General features: G+C 40.4%; 2 protein-coding genes across 3 annotated transcripts; one reads left to right on the top strand and one right to left on the bottom strand.

Moving 5' to 3' along the window:
* Positions 1 to 795: 795 nt before the first annotated feature.
* Positions 796 to 7,895, bottom strand: kctd10 (potassium channel tetramerization domain containing 10). Of its 2 annotated transcripts, none has more exons than XM_021316999.2 (7): positions 7,762 to 7,895; positions 5,964 to 6,177; positions 5,699 to 5,868; positions 3,479 to 3,562; positions 3,345 to 3,397; positions 3,036 to 3,231; positions 796 to 1,939 (listed from the first exon to the last, which is right to left on the bottom strand). In XM_021316999.2, exons 1-7 carry the CDS (start codon positions 7,762 to 7,764, stop codon positions 1,727 to 1,729), a joined length of 933 nt encoding a protein of 310 aa, XP_021172674.1. In that variant the 5' UTR covers positions 7,765 to 7,895; the 3' UTR covers positions 796 to 1,726. The 2 variants fall into 2 exon arrangements, with proteins under 2 accessions (XP_021172674.1, XP_012719021.1); XM_012863567.3 differs by having other exon boundaries at positions 3,479 to 3,565; positions 7,762 to 7,894.
* Positions 7,896 to 9,168: 1,273 nt separating this feature from the next.
* On the top strand, positions 9,169 to 27,027 carry ube3b (ubiquitin protein ligase E3B). The gene is made up of 27 exons (XM_012863462.3): positions 9,169 to 9,704; positions 11,181 to 11,349; positions 11,441 to 11,558; positions 12,605 to 12,664; positions 12,751 to 12,855; positions 12,951 to 13,047; positions 13,147 to 13,232; positions 13,356 to 13,438; positions 13,562 to 13,667; positions 13,751 to 13,871; positions 15,517 to 15,694; positions 16,154 to 16,320; positions 17,061 to 17,228; positions 17,319 to 17,490; positions 17,731 to 17,849; positions 20,531 to 20,645; positions 20,738 to 20,837; positions 20,922 to 21,041; positions 21,118 to 21,294; positions 21,388 to 21,498; positions 21,581 to 21,718; positions 21,895 to 21,960; positions 22,042 to 22,100; positions 22,205 to 22,387; positions 22,518 to 22,629; positions 22,711 to 22,803; positions 25,457 to 27,027. The coding sequence occupies exons 2-27, from the start codon at positions 11,189 to 11,191 to the stop codon at positions 25,646 to 25,648; spliced, it is 3,207 nt and encodes a 1,068-aa protein (XP_012718916.1). The 5' UTR covers positions 9,169 to 9,704; positions 11,181 to 11,188; the 3' UTR covers positions 25,649 to 27,027.

Genomic DNA, 27,027 nt, shown 5'->3' on the forward strand with positions numbered 1-27,027 from the left:
GTGACTTCCGGAGCAGGGGGACCTTGCGGGTATTGCAAGATTTCAACCCAGTATGTCCCAGTATGTCTTCAGATCATTAACAAGCTCCTGCCTTGTAGTTTTAGGTTGCTCCCTCATCTTTCTCGTCATCATTCTCACGCCACGAGCAGAGATCTCACATAGAGGTCCAGACCAAGGCCAGTTAACGGTGTGACTTCCACTTTCTGGTAATGGCATCGATAGTTGGCGCCACTTGCTGATGGTTTTGTGACCCATGCCAGCCTTGTGCAGGTCTAGTTTTGTCCGACGTCATTTGGTGTTGCCCATAGTGCAAAAGTGATTAGCATGCAGGAAACTGGTTCATAGAGCAAGTGGTTAATACACGAGGATATAAGATCAGGAGTGTTGGTAATTAGTTGATCATACGGAGTTGTGTGTCTCATGGCCACCAGCCAATGTGTGGGATCCAGTTCTGGGTGAGTTGTTGTGAAGAAATACTTATTTTATTCAATAAAATTAACAATATTGAGTGTTTTTCATGCATTTTAGACTGATATTATCAATTCTTATAACCGGTAATCAAGCCTGAAAATGGAAGGTCGTTGTGGTTAAATTTAAAAACTTAGCAGGGGATCAATTAACCACCCACTTGCAAAAAAAACGATCCAATCGGACTTGAGGAAAGCATTATTCCCACACTGGCCTTAAATAACAGACACGTCTAACCTTTGAACAATGAAGCCATATATATGTGTACAATAATTTTGTATTTTCACAGATGAGGGAAATGGTGAAATTAAACACATACCAAACAAGTGCGTCTAGAAATTTATTTGTGATAAAGTATATATAAATATAAAACATTATTTGTTCACTTCTGTACAACGGAGCTAAAAAAAAAAAAAAAAATCAATGCTTGCCTTGAGCTGAATAGTGTGCAAAGACTATATCCTCTGATGAATGCAGTGATGGACAGGTCTAATTCCCCTCGCTGTTAAGCGCTTGTAGACAGGCATCCCCTTCCTGCCGGGCAGCTCTCCGGTTACACTCATTCACCCAAAACCTCAGCAGACATCATTCCATCAGCTCAGTACATTTAACACCTTGGGACACAGATCAGGTCCGCCTCCACTGGAAAAAATTTTTTAAACGTTTATAGTGAAGGGATATGTATAAATCCTAACTTAATCACGTATATGCACAGGAGTGAAATGTTGCCTTCTTCTGTGATATAACAACATAAAAAGCATTTTTTTTTAATAAAGTTTTAATAGCTATTCAACAGGCTGTAAAATAGCCACGGTAACGTTTCAGGACTAAAACAGTGCCATCGTGTGGTCGCATTGCAGTATAACGCCTATAACCACCTACATCTCTCTGATTACACCGTTTACACCTTGTTCTGCTGCGCGTCTCGGAGCTCGGACTCCTAAACGACAGATTCACGCCGACGAAAGAAAGCTGCACAGACAGGCTGACTGGTGAGACCTTGTTCTGCTGAAGGCAAACACCGTGTGAGGGGCTGTAGATAAAGGTCATTTTGGACATGACAAAGCAACCTGACGGCATAAACAACTAAAATGAGACACGGAAACAGAAATCACCACTAAGAAAAGTTGCATCACACTCAAAGCGGTCTCTTAGAGAAGCCGGTAAAAGCAAACGGGACGTGAAAAGGGCGAGCGGTTTGCTTGGTGTTGTAAGGCACAAGCATGACGCAGAGACGCGGGTCGAGAGGACGGGGACGTCACTGGTGGTGGTGGGTGCGGTCGTCGGGCCGTTTCACGTGAATCCTACGGACTCTTCCTACGGGCTCCTCGTCGTCGTCCAGATGGCTGGATCGTCCCGCGGCGCCGCCTGTGGCTTCCAGCAAAGCGTTGTCTGGACCCCGACCGTCGTGGGACTCGTACAGAAGGATGTTGAGGGTCTCCTCGTAGATGCGCGCCTCGGGAAACTCAACCTGAATGTTTAACAAAGAAATAAACGCAAAGGGTTGGACAGAAGTACTTACTGCTATGCATTTAAAAAACGGCTGTACAGGGCAGATGTGCGCTGAAGGTCAGAAGAGCCAAAATAAAGTAAAAAATATAAGATTTTAACATTAACAGTGGTGGTTTCTTACATATAATTATGTATTTTAAAAGACTATATACAGGGTTACCACACCTTGGTGAACATCAAATTCAAGGACCTTTCAAGGACTTTCCAGGACCAATTTCCTCAAGTTCAAGGACCACACGTGGCGGCATTTACCTACTGTGACCGCTGAATAGGTTATCGTATTTTAATACAATGCAAATTCAATAAAAGATTAAACGGCATAGAAGTTGTTGGGTCAGAAGAATTGCAAGAAAGTTGTCTTAATTTATAGCCTACAATGATATTGTTCTTATTCATAGTCTACATTTATATCCACAGTACATGGCTATGCCATACTACATTACATATAAGATGTATATTAGCCTACCGTTTCATGAAATTTTTTGGAAAAAAGTGCAGCATTGAGATGTTCAGAATTATATCAATTTGTTTCACTTACTTTCATCTTTGATTGAGCTAGTTTTTAACTTTGACCCTGAAAAGTCGCTAAATATAGCGACAAAGTCGCTGAGTTAGCAACACTGGACGCACGTAGGCCTAAACCGTAGACTACCAACTAACGAAGAAGAGCGAACGTACTCTTCTTCGTACAAATTAGAACGTACAAATTAAAAGACTGCGGAATCAACATAATTTTAAAAGATAGTGTGGTAGTAAAATAATGACACATGAGTCGTCATCTGTGTGAACTTTCAACCACACAAAAAAATTCAAGGACTTTCAAGGACAAGGTGTTTTTTTTGGCTGTTTTCAAGAACTTTCAAGGGCCTTGAATTTATTTTTTCAGATTCACAAACTTTCAAGGATTTCAAGGACCCGTGGGAACCCTGTATATAAATAATTATACATACATATATCCTATTATTTTAGACCCTTATTCCCAACTTTAATTTGAAGCCTAATTTATTAGAACGTATTGATGGGGCGGTGGCGCTTTGCACCAAATCCATATTTACCTTGGTCTGCTTCTTTTCTGTGGCGTAAACGATAGAAGTGCAACACACTTCTGCGATCTTCCGACCCTGGCCATAAAAGGACCAGCAACAGATCTCATCCCCTATCACGTCTTTGATGAAGAGGACGCGACCGTTGAACCGCAACGACAGCTTGTCGAACAGCTCGATGTTTTTCAGCATGTTGTCGTCAGAATTGCTGCACAGGAGGTAAAAAACAAGAAGAAGATGAACGAGGCTTCAAGTCGTCTGGGTTAAGGCCCGTATTTATTAACCGATTCTGAACCCAGTCACCCTGGAGAAGAGACTCACCTAGTATAGGAATATTTATTGTTGCTTCTGTTGTACAGTAGTTTCACAGTAGGCTGCAAAGACAAAACATTCCTCTATTAATGAAACAGATCTTAATAGCCCCATAATATTGACCACAAGCTGTAAAAACTTACCTTGTTAGAGGTGGCAATGAGTCTCTGCTCTTCCTTACATGACGTCATTAGAGGCACTTTACAAAGAGGTTCATATGATTCTTTCTTCTGAAAGACAGTTTTTTTTATTTTATTGTAATAGTGCAGATCATTTACAATGCACCACGGACGATACATATACAGCATTTAGATGGTGGTATGTAACTCAGATAAATGTCTGGCAGCAGGAGGTCGCTCATTTATTGTGGTTTAAACAGGGCCTGTAATCGCTCATGTAGAGCTGGGTGATATGCCCTAAAAATAAAATCTCAGATTTTTTCACAATACATATGATTTTTTTTCATAAAAAAAGTAGAACATGAATATCATTCAAATAAACATTTTTTTCACACAAAAAATTAACAAACCAAGCTGAATTTCTTGAAGTGCACACCTTAAAACCTTAAAATAAAGCAAAAGAAATAAAAGCTCCCTCTTGAACAAAGATGAGTGTCCCCATTGTGATTAATAGTGCAATAACTGTCTCACAAGCACAAGCAGCTGCCTGTGCCTGTGAGACAGCGTTGAGGGAAGAAGAGAGCCCCCACACAGCTCTAGTGAGACAGTAACAGTAGACACATTGTTGCTTTCAAGTCAAGCTGTCAAATCGCTAAAAACAGAGAAAAGGCTCTGAAATGTCCCCTAATATAATTCGTTAAGTAGGAATCACTGGACTGTCTCTAGATTTCCTTTTCTACAGAGAACAGAGCAGCGCCCAGCAGCTTCAATCAGTAGCAGCTTTATAACGATACAGATGCAGGAGCTGGAGGATTTGGTTTTTCAAAATAAAGTTCATTTCAACATTTCATGATAATTAAATTCATTGATTATGATTAGAATAAAACGGTGTGGCAGAGTTATTTGGGGTGGCGGCGTGCCACGATCAAATAAATGTAGTGGAAACCCTTGTCATAGGGTAAAAAAAAAAATGTTTCAAAATTCTCTAAAAATTAAATCTTCCTAAATTGCAAATTCTAATTAATCATTAAAATCGATTTATAGCCCAGCCCTACGCTCATGTTACCTGAACACGGTTTACAGCCAGAATAGAAATGAGGATGAATGGATGGATATCTACCAATCAAAATATATCACTACAAACAGGAACAGATGTTCAGAGGCAAATACATGAGCAGGGAAGGATTCAACCAGAGCAGATCGAGAAGAAATGGTACCGCTTTGGTACAAACAGGAAAACAAAGCGACAAGAAAAGCAACGCAGAGTCGAGTGAACAGGCAAAGAACATTTGATCATCTCCTGTATGCTTTCAAGTTCTTAACTAACACTTTTTAAGATTTATTAAAACACAAATTTCTACATCCAGCCACTTTATTAGGAACACCTGTTTAATCGCTAGTTAACACATGGGCAGAAAGTCAACGATATGAACATCTAGACGTGGTAAAGAGCACTTCCTCAGATTCTAATCGAGTGTCAGAACGGAGATATCAACGACCAAACGCATAAGGGTTGTGGTGCCAGGCGGGCTTACGTGGATTTTCACTCTTCATCGTCCCTCTGGTTTACAGAGAACGGTTCAGAAAAAGAGAAAATATCCAGTGGGAACCAACCGTGTGGAGCAAAAGGCCTCAGTGGAGAGCAGAGATGGCTCATGGATGACAAAACGGCTACAGTAGCTTAAACAACCGCTCGTTACAATGGCACACAACACATGGAGCCTCCTGTCAACAAACTCATATTATAATTCACACAGACTCAACAAAGGTGGACAGCAGCTTTCTGGTGTATTATTCCTGACCATGTCCATTCCTTTTATGAGAACAGTGTATCCAGCTTCTGATGGCCTCTAGCTGGATAAGGCAGCATGTCAAAGACAAATGACAATAAGTTCACTGTCCTCTGATGGCCTTAACAACCACCAGATCTCAATCTAATAGAGTGCCTTTAGGATGTGGAGGAGCAGCATATTCACATCATGGATGTACGGTCAACACATCTAAAAACACCTTGTGATGCTGTTGTGTCAATTTAGATGAAAATCTTTTGAGGAAGGATTCTGACACCTTGTGGTATTAATGCTACGAAGAACCAAGGCCGCTCTGAAGGCAAAAAGTACTAGCAAAGGTGTACCTGATCAAGTGGCTGCTTAGTGCACATATTAAAACACGGGATAAAAGAGGAGGTTTAATCAAGTGTTAAAACAATTTCAGATGTTAATTCAAAGAAACTGGAAGTGGTACCTGCAAAGCTGCTGAACATTCGTCAGCCAAGCCTTGGACAAGGTAATACTTGGCCTCTGCGAGTAACTCTTCAGTTTCCCTCCGGCTCTCTGGGAGTGGGACCGCCCCATCCCTAAGGTAGTTAAGGATTGTTCCGAAGTGTTTTCCACAGCGATCTATTAGGATCCAACCTATGAAATAGGAAATAATTAGTGGGTAAGAGCCCAGAATAAAACACCAAGTAGGGGTATCGATACTGCGATTAAAATCTACCGGCAGAGCTTACCTTCACTGTCTGTGAGCACCTCCATCCGACCGCTGAACATAGCTTTAAGCATGGTGTCCTGTTTTGTTAGTGTCTGCATTGTAGTGTAGTACAGCGCTCCACCCACATTTAGCTTCACATACTTGGAACTGGGGCTGGAACCTTTGAAGGATGTAGTCCTGGTTGTAGCTGCCGGCACTGCCGAGCTCACCACGCTGTCTCCTGACATCTCTTCCTGGAACAAAACAAAAGGAAAAACAACACCGTTAGATGATTTCCCTTAAGATACGCTGCAGCGCCTTTTCCATGTATAGTGGAGTAAACTTCTGTTCTGTTTTCTTAACTAATCGAGGTAGTGCACAATAACTGACACTAGTCAGTTTTTGGTACTACTTGACTCAGAATTCAATGCGAACCAAGATGGCGCTGTACACGTGTATTTAGACAGACTGCAGAACTACTGGTTAGAGGAAATTATAGGTGCTGCGTGTGAGCGTCCATCAGGAAGCATGCACTTTATGAACTTATTCAAAGGAGTATTCCACGTCACCAACCACTTCAAGGTTGGAGCTGGACACATTTTCGCCTTCTATATGGGTTTAGTGAAAGGATTCAGGCAGTAAAGCTGATTGACAGATAACATACAACAAGTTATTATGCATCAACCCCCACATGCTCTATAGTTGGCTGTGCAAAGTTCCTCACCTGGATGCTGATTCTACAATGCTTGCTTTTTTTTTTTTTTTTTTATAAACCTCACCTGTCTAGAATACAACATTTACAATTCAATGACTGATCCCTATAGCACTCAATAATTGTGATTTCCTTAAAAAAAATAAATAAAATAAATAAAATAAAATAATATATATATATATATATATATATATATATATATATATATATATATATTTTTTTTTTTTTTTAGAACCTACGTGTACTGAAAGCTTGCAGCAAAATAAATAATTTTCCTTTGCTTATTAATCAGTCCATATTCTTGTAATGTACATTTTTCAACCCATTTCCATTTATTTTGACTTGATCCGACACCATCTCCAACAACCAATACCAAAGGACTGGGCGCTGGTCCAAATTGAGCTTGAGAAGATGGGTGATTATATTACAATTGGTCATAAACAAGTAATAAATATGAGTAAATACACACAGTGAATATGTGACACATTACACAAGTCTGATCTCGCCAACATTGTGTGATTAGGTGATGTAAACAAACAGAAACTCTTACATTGTATTTATCCTAAAATAATAATAATAATAATAATAATAATAGTAAAAAAAAAATCAGTAAAATGTTTAAATATGTCTTTACATTTTTCTTTCTCTGTCTGATCACAGAGATTTTTAATTGTTCGAAATTAAAATGTGATCATTCACAGCCTAATTATTGGACTTTATCGAATCATTGTGAACGTGTCACATGTCAAAAGGGAAGAAAAACATTTTATTCAGCTGGAAAAAAAAAACAGCGTCATCTAGGCCAACAGTGAGTCGTGAAAACATTTACGACTAAAAAGTCGCGTTCAACAAAAATTAAACAGCAGCTGTGCATCAGAACATTTGACGTTATTTGGTTCGTGAAATTATAAACTGATATTTCAACGTTAGCGGCTCACAACTTCGTTTTAGCACACATTAGCTAGCAGCTAGTTAGCTTACTCAAAAGTTAACGACGATATTCCATAACATGTCAATTATTTTACATTACACAACAATAGTAATAGACGTCGTGTCCAGATTCCATGTTACCGGGGAGTAACCACTTGTTTTCTAATAAAAGACAACAACAGCAACATATATTTACCATAGAACCCACGGCTGACTTCGGAGTTGTCGCTTGCTAACGTCAGTCAGCTAACACCCACTGGTTTCCGCTGTGGTGCTGAAAAAAGCGCCCCTGCCACAGGAAGCGCTTTTCGATGTCCTGAGAGATTTAGGGGGTAATCAAAGTGCCTGACCAAATCCTGAAATACCCTTAATGACAAAATTTATTTGGATCAGAGGACTTAAAAAAAAAAAGAAAAGAAATAATAATAATAATAATAAAAAGTAGGCTTCAATGTCAAACTGGGAAGGGTATGCAGTCCCGACCTTGGAAATAGTTACAGTAATAACATTTCCCTTAGATACTGCTCTCGAAAATGACTTGCAAATATCTATCTATCTATCTATCTATCTATCTATCTATCTATCTATCTATCTATCTATCTATCTATCTATCTATCTATCTATCTATCTATCTATCTATCTATCTATCTATCTGTAAGGTGTCAAGTAGGACAAGGTGCATCGTATGTATATGATGCACCTTGTCCTACTTGACATCTTCTTCCTATGATTACTGATTACTGAGCCAATGTGACATGTGAATTTCTCCAATGTGAGATCAATGGCCACCATATATATATATATATATATATATATATATATATATATATATATATATATATATATATATATATATATATATATATATATATATATATATATCAGCCATGCCTTAACAGTTATTTGCTGCAATTTTGTGTATTTATCTTATGCTTATTTATTTATTTATTTAACATGTAGTTATTTCTGTAAATATTTATTTCTATATTTATTTTTGAATATGTCACAATCAGTCCGCCATATAAGATCACATAAAGGTGTACAAATTGCTTCTACTTTAATACTTTAAGTAGTTTTATACCTGGTACTTTTATACTTTTACTTGAGTAAAAGCCTTGAGTTGATGCTACTACTTCTACAGACGTATTTTTAAACCCTAGTATCTATACTTGTAGTTGACTAATAGATGTGAACACTTTTGACACCTCTTATTTTGGTTCATATGCGAACTTGCTTGAAATGCGCGTTCAATGACGCGGAGCCCTTCATAGCAGGGGTGCCTTTTACGCTGCAACACCGGTGTACAGCTGCGCGTTCACAAAAAATGACGTCAACCGTCCCGTACGCTGCTTAAAGGGAGAGGCAAATCATGTTAAAGTTATGAAAGGTAAAGTTTGGGAAAATTAGACAATAAGTACAAATAAATCAATTTACCTCCACAGAGTTCATGATTTTCTAACTCGTGCAAAATAAAACCTTTGTCCCACTCGTTTCCGTTGACACAGCAGGGTGTAACAGTAATAACAGTCCCCTCTCCAACGCCCACCCGACACACTGGGTGAGAGCTCTATTCAGCAAATGAAATTCACTGTCGCTCTTATGACACAAACATAAATCGTTTAATTAAATGTCAAATTTTCCATTTAGGATCTAAACACCCAACGCACTTTGCGAAACCGGATAAAAAAACAACAACAACAACTACCCGGAGTCATTTTAATGCGACGCAATAGATTAATGGCTGCAGTCAATGTAAAGCTCTCTTCTCATTGTTTACATTTAGAAACGACGTGTCTCCCGTGTTTGAACTAGCTGACATCGTCGCAGCACCAGACGCCAGCTCGCCATGACGCTAAATACATCTAACTACGTTTAAAATCTATGTCTTGTAGTCAGTATCAAACGGACAAGCTGCCGACTAGCCCTGCGAGCTAACAGTGGCTTCTCCATATCTTCACTGGGTCATCTCTAGCTCCAGAGATGCTAAGTTAGGCACCTCGTCCCGTTTTTTAGTTCTATTTTTTTTGTTTCGACTTTCCTCCTTGTCGGATGTTACGGACTGCCAAATGAAGGAGAACGTATAGCGAAAGGTGTTGCCTGAAGGCCAGACAAAATCTTCTTATCTGCTTAACTTCACAGGTAAGCTCTCCCAAAACAATGCGACCGTGCTAAACTTTTTTAGGAGTTTCAGCTGTGCGCTGTGACGCTTCTTAAAGAGCTGTCATCCCAACCACATACTAACGGGGCACAGGGGCAGCTCAGTAACTCAGAATGCCGTCAAAAAGTTCATTTATTTCAGGGAGTAGTTTCAAAGCGTCATACTCATGTATTATACTGTCTCATATTGCACGGACTGAAATATATCTGTATATTTCGACAACTAAGCATCACAGTTAATGTAAACAAACACTTTTTTCCCACCCAGAAAATCAGAATTTCACATAATTTCCTCCGCTAAATTAGATTGCTGTTTACAATGTGCTGTATCCAAACATATTGATGAAAAGTTAAGTGGAAAGAAAAACTTTTCTAGAGAGGCGCGTACAAGCAACAAGAGTTGGGGAGGCGATTCGCAGAGCTTCAAGAACCAACACACTGAAACTGAGTCAGGGCACTGGCTACAACTGTTGCCCTCAGTAGGCATCAGAAGAGCCTCATCTGGGTTAAGGAGGAAAAACTCTGGACTGTCCAAAGTCCACTGTTACACATGCAACTAGAGTTTGCGTTTAAATTGGACATCAAGCTCTCATGGTGTGGAGAGGCATACAATCCAAGTTGCTTAAGGTTCTGAGTGACGATTCCACAGTCAGTGATGATTTGATGTCCAATGTAATCTACTGGGATTGGGCCGCTTTCAACACAACCATCTACAAAGAAATTTGACTCGATTTGAAGGTTAACCAGGCGCTGAATGCATTTTCTGTACGATACGTTGGCCTAATTTATATCATCTAAATAGGCTGGATTAGTGTGCGATTAAAGACTTTTACTTATTAAAAATAGATAAATAAAATTGCATAAAAAAGAAAACCTTTCAGTGTCTGTTGTTATATAACATGTAGATTTGACCATTTTGAATTTGTAAACTGTGCCCAACTGGAGCCCACCTTTTGCCCATGCTTGGTCTAGCCCATCTACTGCCCACATGACACATGTGGGCAGTAGATGGGCTGCCCACATGTGTCCCAGCAACAGAGCCCACCCTGAGCCCATGCCCAGCTGAAGCCCTTCTAGCCCAAGTGAGGCCCTTATGGGCCCCACCTGGACGTGTTTGCTGGGATGTAACGTTCTAGTTCCCCACAAAAGTGCATTTTGGGTTTCCATGAGCTAAAGCCATAGAAAGTAACAGGTATCTCTCTGTATGAATTTAATTTATAAAGACATGTCACTTGTTTTTGTTAATCAATTAATTTAATAAATAAATAAAAAAAATCAATGATATTCCAGGTTACTGAGAGGGATCAATATTTCCGTAGCAAAAGCATATTTAAGTTGGTTTTATGTAATATTCTAACCCTCTGAAAAACTGACTTTTCAATTGCATTCTAATTAATTTAAGGCTCCTTTTATAGTTTTGTTGAAGGATAATCGAGGGTCTACATGTTTCTTTTCTAGGGTGCACCATGTTTAGTGTCCCTCAAAGCTCCAAGTCCGAGTTCCTGGACAAAGCCAGGCAGGCCAGAGAGGAAAGAAAGGGACACAAGGAGAGGGAGAAAGCAGCAACCCAGATCCAAGCTCTGGTGAGGAGATTCCTCTGTCGCTGCAGGCTCCAGAAGCAAATCAGGTGACCACAGGTTTAAGAGCTTCGGGTTCTTGTTTTATGCCGTTATTCTGAGCTACAACTTCCGAACGGTACATTTTATTTGTCTCACCAGGAAAGAAGTCGACGACTATTATCAAGCCTCTGAAGCGGGGACAACAAAAAGAAATGCACTTTCCATTTTCAAAATTGCTCGAAAATTATTATTCATATACCGCCTTGAGGATAAGATGGTGAGTTCACCGCTGTCCATTTTGAAAACATCGAGTTCTACGTGTATTGCTCATGCCGATGAGTTAGCATACATCAGCTTTAGGTGGAGCCGTTTGTTTTTTTCTGTTGCATGCTGTTTTTGGCCAGGCTGCAAAACAAAACAAAAAAAGTTTAGCAGAAAACAGACTGATCCAAGCTCTGGGATTGGACCGCTGAGAAGATGAACCATATGTACGGTGTAACATGGTGTTGGCAGCAGCCTTCTCCATCAGCGCAGGGCTGATGGAAAGCTCCATAGAGCTTAATAGACAACATTTCTGGAAGAATAGCTGTTGGAGGCTGCATAAGACTAGAGACTCGGGCAGAGGACAAAAAGCCTAAACATACAACCAGAGTTTCTATAGAATGGTTTAGATGAGGGATGGTCAACTCTAGTCCTCGAGCGCCGGTGTCCTGCAACCTTTGCGTGTGTCTTTGCTTCAACCTGTGTAGTCTTTCCTTCAACACGCCTGAGTCAAATAATCAGATGATCACCAGGACCCTGGAGAACTTGACTGCGCTCGTACTGAGCTTAAGCTACTTTGCATAGAAAAAAGGAACACCTTTTTTAGTTTTTAGGTGTACAAGGCTGATGGAACCACACAAGAGGTGTGCCTGTAACCACAAAGAAAAGTGCCTCTACTATCTTTTACGTCTTGGGGCTGAGTAGAGGAACATGCAACCGTTTTAGTGTTTTCTTTTATAATATATGTATGTTTTTGTGCTAATATATCCCATTTCCTTCAGCTTTGCAACCATCCACTAATCTGTAATTGTCAGATAAAATCCCGGGGCACTGCTCGGCAGTGTAAAAAAATGTGATTGATAAACTAAATGTAGAGCCGGTGAAAGCTCTTCTGCTTTTAGTGGTGTTAATGCAGCTGTAGCCCATAATGATAACGGTAAGACCAGCGTAGTAATGCAGTAAAACTTATTCCCCGAGACATTGCCTTCTAGTCGACGGTGCCTCAGTATAACCTAGAGATCTATCTGTGTGACTCAGAGTGATTTTATTTATGTCCATCAGAGATTTGAGAAGCTCTGTCGAGCTATTCTGGCCAGCATGGAGGTGGAAAATGAGCCTAAAGTAAGTCCGGCTGTGTTATCATTTACACCCTAAGCGTCTTTTAATCTTATTTTCTCAGAGTGACGTTTGTTCTCTTTGCCTTTCAGGTCTGGTATGTTTCCTTGGCGCTCTCCAAAGACCTCACCATTCCCTGGCTGAAACAGATCAAAGATGTGTTGTGGGTCTGCTGCCAACTACTGAAGAACCTAAAGGTAGCTCTTTCATTTAGTTTTTAATTATTAAATCACATTTGTTCAGTGTTCATGTTTCACCCAGCTGTGTGATTTAAATTTTTTTTAATTTTTAGCCTGACATTCTCCAAGACAACAAGCTGGTTACGCTGTACCTCACTATGCTGGTGACCTTCACCGACACGTCGACGTGGCGGATAGTCCGAGGAAAGGGTGAGAGTCGCACGTGAACGGAACCGCCTGTCGCTCCCCGACGCGCTTCCTTCACCGGAAACGTAATCCGGACCAATGTTTCCCTTCTCGTCGTTGCAGGTGAAGCTCTGAGACCTGCTCTGACGAGGATCTGTGAAAACATCATGGGGCATCTGAATCAGAAGGGATTCTACTCAATACTGCAGGTTCTGTTTTAATGCTTGTATTTACGCAATTTAAAACATGACAAAGGTATTCAGTTGTTCCCTTTTTGGTTAAAATAAGCTTTTATTTGTTAAAAAGGAAACATGTATTACCTCTGCATTCAGATCCTGTTGACCAATGGCCTGGCCCGGTCTAAACCATCGCTTTCTAAAGGCACCCTCACTGCTATTTTCTCTTTGTCTCTGAGGTATATTCTTATTTTAACGTTATCTGGAAATATTGTCGTTTTGTCACACTGGGACATCTGTTACAGTTTGCTTTGTGTTTATGAGACCAGTCCGGCTGATAAACTAAATCTAATGCTCCACAGGCCGGTCATTGCTGCTCACTTCTCAGACAACCTGCTCCGATCCTTCCTCCTCCACATCATGTCCGTTCCTGCCGTCGTGTCCCACCTCAGTGTCTTGACTCCGGAGGTAAAAGCCCGTTGTTGTGTCTATATGTCATAGTATGAGACGTTAAGAGCATTTGCCTTATTATGTGCTGTTTGTTCCAACAGTGCATGGCTTTAATCCAGACCCATGACCTGCTGCGGAAGTTCATTTTGTTTCTGAGTCGGGAAGAGCAGTGTCTGGACATCTGCGTGTGTCTGGAGGGCAGCCACACACTCTGCTTACTCGGTAAAGGATTCCAGCCGATTAGGGGCGATTAGGCTTTTTAATCGCTGGGAATTTTTAATTTTGTAGTCAATGGGAATATTATCGCAAAGTAAAGCTGTTTAATTCAGTTCAAAAAGTGAAACTTCTGTTTTTTAGTGGATCAAATCCATACCAAGTGATACTTTTCAGGTGCCTTATTATGACATACGCTTACAGAAACTTAAAATGCTGTTTCTTGGGAAATGTCAACATTATGTGTGTACTGTGTGGTACTCTATGTACCATGCAGTACGGTCTCAGCGCGTGGTCGGGGCTCCTTTTGCATGAATAGAGGCAGTTCTGCTAATGTGTAAGGAAGCCCAGGTTTCTGTGAAGCGGCCTTCGGCTCATTTCGATTGTTGGTCTGGTGGCTCTTATTTTTCTTTTCTTATCTTTTTCTTTCTATTTATTTATTTTTTGTCATTTTTGTGGTACTAGTGGGCTTAAGTGAAAGTAGTCTGACAAGAAGGGGGCTGAGAGAGGGGAAGACATGTGGCAAAGGTCCGTGGGCTGGAGTCGAACCCAGGATGGCTGCGCGTGCCGCTCCTGCGACAGAGGCGCACCCCCTTCATCTTTCTCTTGGCAGCTCTCCATTCTATCCAGTTTGCTGGCCAATCAAACGCTCATAGCATAGTCATTAAAGCAGTTAACGGTACTTTATTTGGTGTGTGCTAACCAAGTCCTGCAGGGAAATGAAATCAGCATCTCCATTAAGGCTGTCAGCAGAGGGAAGGTGAAAGTGCTTTAGGATTTCCTGGTGAGTCACGGCGCTGAGTTTGGACTTATAAAACAACACCAGCAGATGACGTGGCTCAACAAATCATCACTGAGTGTGGAAACGTCCTGCTGGAGTTCCCACAGCTGGGATTCTTGTGCCCGTCCTCGCTTCTTCTGATCTATTCAACTTAAATTTGCACATGTAATGAACATTTTATCTTCCTCTAAAAAAGGGATTTTGTACCACTGAGGAACATTGCAGTCCTTTTCTTCTGTGGCCTAAGATGCTTCTGACTTTGTCTCTGGTTCAGGAGCAGCTCAGCTCAAGCGAGCTCAGCTTCCTGGATGTGTCTCTGTGTGGTGGCACTTAAAGCTCTGACTCCAGCTGCAGTTATCCTCATTCCTTATGCTCCTTTTTGTACCACATTTTTTCCTTCGACTCAACTTTCCACCAATATGCTGGATGTCAGTGACAATCTGCCAAACATCTGTAAAGTCAGTCCTCCTATTTCTGTTGACCATAGCATAATTACAAAATTTTTCTTTCTTTTTTGTCCACATTTATCCAGTGATTCATGCAGAAAGAGCCCAGTCAAAGTTTTGAGTGCGCATACCCTACAGAACATAAACATACTTTTCAGCAGGCTGGCATCTCTGCATTAAAAATGTTTTTATTGGTCTTCTAAAAGATGCAAATTTTGTAAGGAAGTAACATTTATGTTTTTTAAGTCATAATCATCTAAATTAACAGTAATAAATGTTTAAAAATGATCGCTCTTTGTCTGTTTATATAATTCATATAATAGATGAGTTTCTCCTTTTTGAATTTGACTTTTTGATGATATTGTAGTTTATTGGCATTTATTAGTCAATCTTACCTTTCAAATGATTCCCTAATCGTGTTTGACAGGAAACCTGATCCATTTGGGTTACCTCAGTGAGAAAGTCTTAGAAGAGGAGGCCAACCATTTTGTGAAGGACCTGACCGACATGCTGTCATACTGCCAAAGATACGTATCGCAAAAGAAGTCCAACCTCACGCACTGGCACCCCGTCCTGGGCTGGTTCTCTCAAACCGTGGACTACGGGTCAGTGAGTCTTCATTTGTTTAAAAGACAAAGCAACAGCTTTTTAAAATCCACCTTTAAACAGAGCCCAATTAGAACCAGAACAGCAACGAGAAGCAAAACGTCACTGGGAACTGTACCTGTTTTTCTGCAAACTTTAAGATGGCAGCGATCAGTAAAACTATTTATATGGAAAGTGATGACAGAAAATGGAAAAACAACAATTAGATCGTAAACCTTTGGCTGTTTGTCAAAGTAGACAAATAGTATTCTTGTGTTTTCAATATACTGACATATTGTAAAAACATCATCAACGACATGGTAGACATTTACCCATAAGTAGATTGTTTTGTTTTTAGTAAAGATTAATAACCAATGTCTTTGTTTTAACCGTAATGGGCTTATTTCTCGTTTTTAATCTTAAGTAATGCTAGATGTACGTCCTTCACGTCCGGTCTACCTCCGCTGTCTTCTGTTTAGTCTCAACGAGTCGATGCCCCTGGTCACCAAACAGCTTCAGCACCTGTGGGGCGTGTCCGTCATTCGAACTCTCTTCAGCGACGTCCTCTCCAAGAAGCTGGAGAGCCAGGAGTCCACGCCGCCGCCGCCGCAGCCGAGCACGTCTCAGAACAATCTACCTGTTAAGAGTAAGCCGTGAGAGGAAAGTCTGCAGACGGTTTCTCTGGTTACACTTTATTTGAAGGGGTGTGCATAAGACTGACATTACACTGTCATAAACATGACAAAACACCTGTTATGAACATAAATGACTCTTTATGAATGTTTAGGACCGTTGTCATTAATTGTCATTCGGTAAATTATGACACTATTAAAGCAAAGTTGACATTGTTTAAAATGTCTTTGTTATGACAACTTGACATTAACAGAGACAAGGTTAAGTTTAGGGCTTGATTTAGGATTAGGTTAAAATTAGGGCTTGATTTTAAAATTGAATTGAATTGAATTGAATTGATTTGGGATTAGGTTAAATTAAGGGCTTGATTTGGGATTAGGTTAAATTTAGGGCTTGATTTGGGATTAGGTTAAATTAAGGGCTTGGTTTGGGATTAGGTTACATTAAGGGTTTGATTTGGGATTTGATTAGGCTTGACTTGGGGTTTTGTTAAGTTAAGGGCTTGTCATAACAAAGACATTTTAAACAATGTCAACTTTGCTTTAATAGTGTCATAATTTACCGAATGACAATTAATGACAACAGTTCTAAACATTCATAAAGAGTCATTTATGTTCATAACAGGTGCTATGTCATGTTTATGACAGTGTAATGTCAGTCTTATGTACACCCCTTCAAATAAAGTGTTACCGTTTCTCTCGAGGGAGTTTTCTGTGCCGTTCAGGATGTAACCGTGTCTGTGCTTTTTTCCAGATCTTTTTAAGAGAGCGTTTCAGAAGTCGGCTTCTGTGAGGAACATCCTGAAACCTGTGGGAGGGAAGCGAGTCGACTCGGCCGAGGTTCAGAAAGTGTGCAGCATCTGCGTGCTCTACCAGACCGCTCTGTCCACGCTGACGCAGATACGCCTCCAGATACTCACCGGTCGGCCACAGATTCTCGCGCTTTATGTTTCTGCCTATTATGTTGTAGCTCAATGGGAATGAAGCTCCTAACCTGTTCTTTTTACTGCAGGTCTGACGCATCTTGATGACCTTTTGCCCAAACTGTGGGCGTTCATCTGTGAGCTCGGTCCTCAGGGAGGGCTCAAACTCTTCATGGAGTGTCTGAACAATGATACAGAGGAGTCCAAACAGCTGCTGGCTATGCTGATGCTGTTCTGTGACTGCTCCCGCCATCTTATCACGTAAGCTAATGGATTCCCTTTTTTCAAAGATCATCTCCAGACATACAAAACCTATTTTTCTGCTTCTGCTGGAATAATCATTTTATTACTTGAATTGAATGGGCTCTTTAATTAAAATGTGATTTAGCAGGACAGTATTTAAATTAAATTCAATTGATTTGATTCAGTCTTTTCACATTTCTTCTAAATTATTCTTGTGATTTAAAAGTAGACAAGTAACCAAGATTTAAACATTTTCAGAATTCTGGACGACATTGAAGTGTATGAGGAGCAGACATCCTTCAAGATAGAGGAACTCATCACTATCTCCTCTTTTCTGAACACCTTTGTGTACAAGATGATTTGGGATGGCATCTTAGGTGAGTCTGAGATATAATGTGGTTTTCACTCAAATTTTAAGGTTTCTACGCAGTCTCACAATGCCTTTCCTCTGGTAGTTTTTAAGGCAAATTTATTTATATAGCACAATTCAGTACAGGGACAATGCAAAGTTCTTTACATGATTAAAATATAGCAAATTAAAACAGAATAAAAGCAAGTAGGAATAAAATGTAGATAGAAATTAGAACAAAGAAGTGGTGATTCAGTTAACTAGAACAGTTGAAGGCAATCCTAACCAAATGTGTTTTTAATCTTGATTTAAAGGAACTCAGGCTTTCCGCACCTTTACAATTTTCTGGAAGTTTGTTCCAGATAAGTGGAGCATAAGTAACATCCATCCATTATGGATTTAGGTATTACTTCTTTGTTCTAATACCTACTTTAATCTTAGAAAGGAAAACAAAAGGAGAAAAGACAAAACCTAAGTTCAAGAAAGCCTTGATCGGTTATGTTCTAGCCCCAAAATGGCACAATAAAGGAGGAAATGGTCTCAGTACCGTCAACAGAAACAGCTTCTTTGTCTCGGCTAGGGAACCTAGTTGAGTGTCTTCTTTAATAGCATCTCGGTCTTCAGAGGTCGCTTTAATGCTATCAGGAGGGGTTTAGCACAACTAATAATCAATATTTAAAGCTACTATATCCATTGTTTCATTGATACCATTGATTATGAAAAATAAAGTATTATTCACATAAGAAGAAGCGTAACATGTATTGAAGGCGCTCAGTCAAAACAACTTCAGCATAGGAACAAACACAAGGTCCTCATGTTGTGGAAATCTACGGCCCGGACGCTGTTTGGTGCGACCAGGAGAAAAAATGCTAAAAGGGAACATATCATACAAAATCCACTTTTTTAGCACTTAAAGACATTTGGTTGTGTCTCCAGGAGAGCAGAAAAGTTGAATTTAGTCTGTCCAGGAGCTGCATAGCTGTCTTTAGATTCTGCTCTGGTCACATTTTTCAAGCAGTTTCAGCTTTTGCTTTCTATTACATTATTTTTTTTCAAACAATTACGTTACAGTATTTACTGCAGAGCTGCTAAAGAAGGTCCTGGACTTCTGGCTTACTAATTTCATGAATCCACCATTTTTATTTCTCGGAGTGATTTTGTAGTTCAAGCTGACGGATGCCGAAGCTGCAAGTGGATAAGTGTTCAGTTGTTCGTTACGGCGTCCTCATGCGTACTCCAAAAATGACCATTCTCCAATGAAAGGAAGAGTTTGGGCTTTTCCAGAACAACTCTGAACTCCTGAGAGCCGAGCTTATCGGGGTCACTGTCCACAGAGAAGCGTATTGGGCATCATGGAGGACTGGGAGGGTGGCAACAAAGAAACATCTGCCCTGAAACAGGCCAATTCAAAACTGAATGAAACGTGCAGCTTTTCACATGAACAAACCAAATGACAAAAAATAAAAAAAACTGAGCAGTTTAACCACAATCAGAAGTATGTTTGGAGGAGTTGAGGCTTTTAATCCTAGGAATACTGCACCTGCCAAGCCTGGTGGTGGCAACATCATGTTGACACTGAGCTATATAATACACTGGGGTGCTGATTTTGCAGAAAAACTAAAGTCACTGGCCGCCATCTTGCTCCTCCCTACTCTCACAGAATCCCATAGGATTTGGTTGCAACAACAAGCAGTTTTCTGGCTGTGTGAAAACGTTTCACAGGTAATTCTACAGTCAGTGGATGTACTAACACTATCAACTACTAGGAAATTAGGTGCTGTAATATTTTACCTGTTATTCATATTAAATATATATATATATATATATATATATATATATATATATATATATATATATATATATATATATTATATATAAGTATATGTATATATGTATACACATATGTAAATATATGTCTTTGTATATTGTTATATATATATTTATAAATGATATATATATATATATATTTAAATAAATAAAATGCAAAATATTTCAGCACATGACTTTCTCAGTACTTGATAGTTTTAGAACATAACATAAAAGTATATGGCATTTGACATTTTAAAAGTTTTAAGCCCTCCCTGAACATGAGAAAATTCTCGTTATTCGATGCTGTAGCGCACATATTCCCTAGTTACTGGGGGAAAATAGGGAGTACCAATATGGCGGCTGGTGGCTTCACAGCGACTCGTTCTAACAGCGGGCGATTAGCACTCCAGTGTATAATATAGCTCAGTGCATGTTGAGGGTTTATTTAGCTACCTATGCTTTCATTTTTTTTTTTAAATACGCCCTACGACCTGGAGGGGGCGGGGCATGAAGGCCCTCCTTTAGATTTAAAGAGACAGCACCAAAATAAGTTGCTGTCAGATGCACTTCAGAACAGGAGTAAAAGAGGGGAATGTGGGAGTAAATTAAGGAATTCAGACCAAAGCATTGCAGTTCCACTTTATATATTCCCCACCTGAATGATTTAAATGTGAATAGGAAGAATTGCAAAGCTTGATATGTCCCCTTTAAAGCGTACATCTGAGGAGTGTAGGGTTCTATAGTATATTTAAAGCATGACAACTATTTCTATAAAATAATTATTGGAAATTCAGGGGATTTGGGCCTGGAAAAAGTATGGAAGTTCAACATAAGCACTGAGATCAGTTTTCTATTTTTTTTTTTTTTATGAAATAAGTTTCATATCTTGTGCTTTTATAGAAAATGCGAAGGGAGAAAAACTGGAGCTCTTTCACAGCGTTCACGGTTGGCTGATGGTTCTGTATGAACGGGACTGCAGGCGCAGGTTCAGCCCTGACGACCACTGGCTTCGCAAGTAAATGCCCCAAATCCCCCGCCGTCAGCTGTCTCTGGGTCGTCTCTTGGGCTTTCCTGTTTTGTGATGAACGTTGCTGTCTTTTCATTCAGGGATCTGAAGCCGAGCCTGTTGTTCCAAGAGCTGGAGAAAGGGAAAAAGAGAGCCCAGCTTCTGCTGCAGTACATCCCACATGTTATCCCACATAAAAATGTGAGGAAACTGAGCTCTTTGGTTAAAGCATTCGTCCCACTTCTTTTTTTTGCACAATCTAACGTCATACCTTTGTGATTTCAGAGGGTGCTGCTGTTCAGAAACATCGTCACGAAGGAAAAAGAAAGTTTAGGGTTGGTAGAAACCAGCTCGGCTTCTCCGCACGTCACCCATATTACTATTCGGCGCTCGCGGATGCTGGAAGTATGCATTAGGAGAACTAGTTTATTTAGGTTTCTGGTTTGTTCCTTAATAACTCCTGGATTTCCCTCACCTGAAGGACGGATACGACCAGCTCCGCAGGTTACCGGCAAACTCTATAAAAGGCGTCATTCGTGTGAAGTTTGTCAACGACCTTGGAGTGGACGAGGCTGGGATCGACCAGGATGGCGTCTTCAAAGAGTTTCTGGAGGAGATCATTAAGAAAGTTTTCAATCCCGCCCTCAACCTGTTCAAGGTAACCCAGACAAACGGTCCGCTTTGAATTTTGTTTCAACCCACCGCACATCTGCTGCTGGTTGTAGTTTGATCCGTTGTTTATTTCATGTAGACTACCAGCGGGAATGAAAGGCTGTATCCCTCCCCCACATCCTACATCCATGAGAATCACTTGCAGCTCTTTGAGTTTGTTGGGAAGATGCTCGGTAAAGCTGTCTACGAGGTGATTTTTATCTCTAAAGGTGGTGATTTCTGGTTCTGGCCCTGAACGATGGGATAATTAGTGCTTTGGTTTGTGTTCTTAGGGCATCGTTGTCGATGTTCCTTTTGCCTCGTTCTTCCTCAGTCAAGTCCTGGGACACCACCACAGCACCTTCTACAGCTCCATAGACGAGCTTCCCTCCCTGGACTCTGAGTTTTACAAAAACCTCACTTCCATTAAGGTCAGCGTCGTTTTCTGGGTTTATACGCAGTCTGGAAATGTTAAAACATTTGGAAAATGCAGATTTCTTTATTATTAATAAATCTCAAAGATAAGTATTAAAAAAAAAAAACAATATCCTCTTCACTGCCAAGTTAGTTCCTAAAGCTTTCTTTTTTTTTTCTTTTTTTTTTTTAGCGCTACGATGGAGATGTGGGAGATCTAGGATTAACCTTATCGTATGATGAGGACGTCATGGGGCAGGTAAATCCGTAAAAATCTGGAAATGTAACGCAAAAGGATTTGATATAATACAGCAGGTTAAAAGTCAACATTTCCTTACAGCTTGTCTGTCACGAGTTGATACCCGGAGGTAAAACCATGCCGGTCACCAATGAAAACAAGTACGTAAATGCAGAACCCATCACTAAACGCCGTTGACGAACCGTTGCATTTCAAAAACCTCCTTTGCCAAGTCACAGTCCCGCCCTGATTTCATCTGCTTCAGGATCAGCTACATCCACCTGATGGCTCACTTCCGGATGCACACGCAGATCAAGGAGCAAACGGCGGCTTTCATCCGGGGTTTCCGCAGCATCATTAATCCAGAGTGGCTGCACATGTTTTCCACGCCTGAGGTTCAGCGGCTTATCTCAGGGGATAACGCCGAGATCGATTTAGACGACCTCAAGTAGGTTGAAGTTTGTTTTTATAATTTTTTTGGACACACAAAATATTGTTTGATACATTTTAGTGTGGCTCTCTTTTCTGTTCATTGAGCCAGTTTATCATTTACTCACAAGTGTCCGTGGCTCTTGCAGGAAACACACAGTCTACTACGGAGGTTTCCACAGCAGCCATCGTGTCATCATCTGGCTGTGGGACATCCTGTCCAGTGATTTTAATGCTGAGGAGAGGGCCATGTTCCTTAAAGTGGGTCTATTCAATGTTATTTTATCTACTGGAGATACAAAGAGATTTTACTATTCATTGCCTTTTCAAATCTGCTCTCAGTTTGTTACCAGCTGCTCAAGGCCGCCTCTTCTGGGTTTCGCTTACCTCAAACCACCGTTCTCCATCCGTTGTGTGGAAGTCTCAGATGATCAGGTAAGAGAGGAGGAAAAAATTGTGCGCGTCTTCTGAGTGGTATCGTTTGAAACAAAACAGCAAAATAGTAGTGAAATAAAGATTTTTAGAGGAACTGGGGAAAAAAAGAGGCTTGGCGGGCTGAAAGTGCAGTGGTTACTTGGACACATCACCATCTTCTCTTCTCTTCTCTTAGGTTCTATCTACTGTGTCCCTTGAAGTGAACACACTTGTTGCTAAAATGACAGGTTGAGGGATGTAGAAATAAACAGAACTCTTCTTTAATGTGACATATATCCTGAAATAAACAAGAAATATGTTCAGGGGGGAAAATAGCAAGTTAAAATGTGATTGCATTAGTGTGCAAAACCTAAATCAATACTTGGAAGGAGGCTTTCATTACTCAACACCTTCTGTTGGCCTGTTTGCCCTTTCCACTGGCTATGGTCCAAATGTGAGGACATCTCCTTTCCAATGTCCGCACAGCGGCACAGATTTTGTAGTTCTTGGCTCTGGCTCGGTCATTCACTAACCTTTCCGTTTCTCTCATTCGTTTATGTAGGTATCTGCTTGGATTCGCTATGAGACTAAAAAACTGAAATCCCTCTTCATCATCCGCTTTCTAGCAGACGCTTGTAGGTTTTGAGTCAAAAGTGATGTCAATAATTTCATAGACCTTGACAAAAACCTCCATTCCCTCTAAAGAAAAGTAACTCATGAGTAGGGCTGAACGATTTTGGAAAATAATCTAATTGCGATTTTTTTTTTTACTTAATATTGCGATTTAATGCGATTTTTTTTTTTCAGTTTAATTTATCATGTCTTTTTAAACATATACAAACAACAAATCATTTTGTTTCCTTGCTGTGCAGATTAGTTGCTAAAAGACCCACAGCATCTAAACTCAGAGCAAAAATGATTGCGTTCTGCCTACAATATATTTCAACCAAAATTGCAATTTTGACTTTTCCACAAGCAACAAAACCACAAGCAACAAAAATGGCGTCTAAATAAAGACGTTTGTAAACAAGGACTGTTCAAAACAAGAACTTTTAATGTTTCTATTAATCAGAATATTATTCAAGAGAACAGCTTTTAGTTGATTTGGACATCAATCCTTGTTGAACATAACGTGCAACCAACAAGCAAGTCTATGTATTAAACTGATTGACCTGTACTTAATGCTATGTATGATTATATAAACTCTAAAACAAGTGATAAAATTAGATTATCTCACTGCTGCAACTGTCTTCCCTTCCATGTGGAGCAAACCCACTTTAAACATTTTACCAACACCTAATGGACGTGTCTAATACCCTAATTGTTACATAGCCAAAAATTGCAGACCTCTGCGATTTGGAAATTGTGTTTTTTTTAAATCGCGATTATATTGAAAATGCGATTAATTGTTCAGCCCTACTCGTGAGCATAATACCACCACCACTGTGTTACACTGTGGGTGTGTCGTTCTTTAAATGGGATGTTGGGCGGTGTCTTTGTATCAAACGTACCTTTTTGAAATTGTGGCCCGAAAATGTGTTTCCTTTGAAGGAGAAAGCCACTTTGTTGGTACCGGTACTTAAACATTTTCTGTAGCTCAGGCAGTCTTTCCAACAAATTTCAGTCTCATTTTTTTTTAATCTGTTTTGGAGAAACGTCCATTATGTTTCCTCCCCTAGTTATCGCATGTTGTCTCAATTCATTCTTCATTTTATTTTTGATTTTTTTTCATATTCTTCCCCTGACTTGTACCTTTGCACAATGAGATAATTTAGCTTAAAGATGGAAATGACAAAACTGTCAGCGCCAGTTAAAGATTAGATACCTTATAATTTATGGCTGATGTTAACTCAAGTAGACTAAAGGCTGTACCTAAATTGAAACATGCTTAAACAATTTTATACAGCCAGGTTATTGCGTTCTGTTTTTCAGATGTAAAGTCATACAAGTTATACTGAATGTGATTAAGAAATGGTTTATAATGGTCTCACGTCTTTAAGCCAATCTTGTGAAATCTACCCAGAAACATCTGTTTATGCATGTTAGCCATGTTTTCATGTTTTTTATGCACATTTTAAAATATTGCATTAGAAACGGTTCATGAAAACAGCAAAATTTTAAATAACTTTCCCAGTTTCCCAAAAAAGTCTTTATGCTCACTTGAGGTGTTTTTTTGTTTTTTTGAAAAAGGAGTCGATGCACTAAGTGGGAGATGTAAACACATTCGCCCAATAAATTCTGATGTAGCGAACGTTTACCTCACACGACTGTTTCCGCTGTCGCCGCCTTCCTAGATCTTCCCATAACGCGCTGAAACATGGCATCACCAGTACTCGTTGACATGACTGAACAATTACAGTTGCCCAATGGCAACACATTCGTGAAAAACTCCCCATCTTTCTCAGATGTGTGGTCCATGCTAGTTTGCAACCTCTACTTCCCGTTTATCACAGCCATGTGTAACGTCAACTCCTGATGAAACAACGCTTTGCGTAGCCTGGTGGTTTCGCTCCAAACCAGTAGATCAAAACATGTCTAATCAGCATTTTCTTTCTTGTTTTTTTCCTTTTTTTTTGCGACATTTTTAAAAGTTCGCTCAAAATTCGACAAACGGATGGAAACATAGCTGTTGCTAGCTTACATTACATTGTCACATTTCCTCTGCCCTGTCCAGGACACAGGAGACACCCTCGGCAGCGTCCTCAGAGGCTTCTTCACCATCCGAAAGAAGGAGCCCGGCGGTCGACTCCCAACTTCGTCTACGTGTTTCAACCTTCTGAAGCTGCCCAACTACAGCAAGAAGAGCATCCTGCGTGACAAACTGCGTTACGCCATCAGTATGAACACAGGCTTCGAGCTCTCCTAAGTCTGCATCGGAGCGATCAGGATGGGCGTGTTAGACAACGTGAACTGAGCAGGAGGCTCAGGTTATGCGGCACATTAAAGAGCCACCAGCTAGACAAAGGAGAGGGAGGACCGGACCTCTTTTTGGCCTCTAAACCAACTGGCTGAGCTCGGATAGAGTGAGACCTACTCTATGTCTCTGTTTGAAGTGGAAGCTGCTCCTGCAACACGGTCAATTTTTTAATCGTCTCCTAAAAATGGATATTTAATATTTTTAACGTAACACACAAACACACCATGGTTTGATCTCAGTTTCTCAGGCTCAACAGAATCGCCCTTGGATCCGAGGCCACCGTTTTGAGACAGCTGGAAAGCAATACGGATGCAACGCAAGCCATTAAGACGCAAAGTCTTACTCACGGGAGTAAGACCGAACTACCAATCATTGCTAAATATGCCGTCAAGGTTGGATTTCATCCGATGAGTCCTGAAATGTATCTCCCAAAAGAAGCCTTTTTTTTTTTTTTTTTTTCTTGGAGTGTGAGACAAATCCGTGTGTTGTGTTGAACCTCAAAGAACAAGAAGAGATCGCTCAAAGTCATAAATCTGCATTAATTACCCTTGATCTTGCTAAAAGGAAACGCATCGACCCGTGGAGTCCGTTGCGTTCTCTGCATGTCTGAGAGCCAAACGTCACCCTCGCCTCTGTTCAGAAAGTCCAGTCATGCTGTTATTTGATAGAAAGCTGTCCTTCCTGTACCATCCGTTACCTTGAAGAGAAGAAAACAAACCGGGGGGAGGAAAATAGCTGTCAATATTTTCACCTGCGGGGTAGAGCAGACAAAGCTGTCGTATATATTACACCCATTTGTAATATCATGAAGTAAATCAGTCTTCTATGTGTTTTATAGCAGAAAACCACGTTCACTCCACCTCATAATAATGCTGAGTGCCTCATGTCTCACCATGACCACATGCTAGCACATGTGCAGTTGTACTTCAGCTCTAACCAACCACCACATATTGGGGGAAAAAAAAGCCATAGATGTTGGGGCTACGGTCCTGGACCACCTCTCTAAATGAGACGGAGCGCTAACCGACGCCACCGCGGAGGCTGTTTCTGCAAACCTCTCTGATCTCTGTGGACGTTTTTCCTTAAGCCATGCGGAAACGATCTCGCTGTCTGAAGACCTTTTTTTTTTAAAATGATGTCACGGACTGACTCGTCAACCAAATACAGCTGCTCGATTGGACGGCGTTCCCCCCCCCTTGAAAGTGTTGCACTGGTTTTTGTGGGGACACGAAGATGAATGTGACCTTTATAAGCCTGAATATTCCTTTAAACCGGGTGTATTTACACTAGAGAGCGACAGAAGGGACTTTTTTGTGGTCATGTAAAAA

The sequence above is a fragment of the Fundulus heteroclitus genome, chromosome 12, assembly GCF_011125445.2.
Source record: "Fundulus heteroclitus isolate FHET01 chromosome 12, MU-UCD_Fhet_4.1, whole genome shotgun sequence".
NCBI classification, from domain to species: Eukaryota; Metazoa; Chordata; class Actinopteri; order Cyprinodontiformes; family Fundulidae; genus Fundulus; species Fundulus heteroclitus.

Excerpts from the sequence above, each read along its gene's own strand:
- kctd10 (XM_012863567.3), bottom strand. Across the intron at positions 3,566-5,698 it reads AATGTTCAGCAGCTTTGCAG|AAGAAAGAATCATATGAACC; the intron begins GTACCACTTCCA and ends ACTGTCTTTCAG. Across the intron at positions 3,398-3,478 it reads TCATTGCCACCTCTAACAAG|CCTACTGTGAAACTACTGTA; the intron begins GTAAGTTTTTAC and ends TTGTCTTTGCAG.
- ube3b (XM_012863462.3), top strand. The coding sequence starts at position 11,189 with ATGTTTAGTGTCCCTCAAAGCTCCAAGTCCGAGTTCCTGGACAAAGCC. Across the intron at positions 13,668-13,750 it reads TCAGTGTCTTGACTCCGGAG|TGCATGGCTTTAATCCAGAC; the intron begins GTAAAAGCCCGT and ends TTGTTCCAACAG. Across the intron at positions 21,961-22,041 it reads ATGAGGACGTCATGGGGCAG|CTTGTCTGTCACGAGTTGAT; the intron begins GTAAATCCGTAA and ends ATTTCCTTACAG.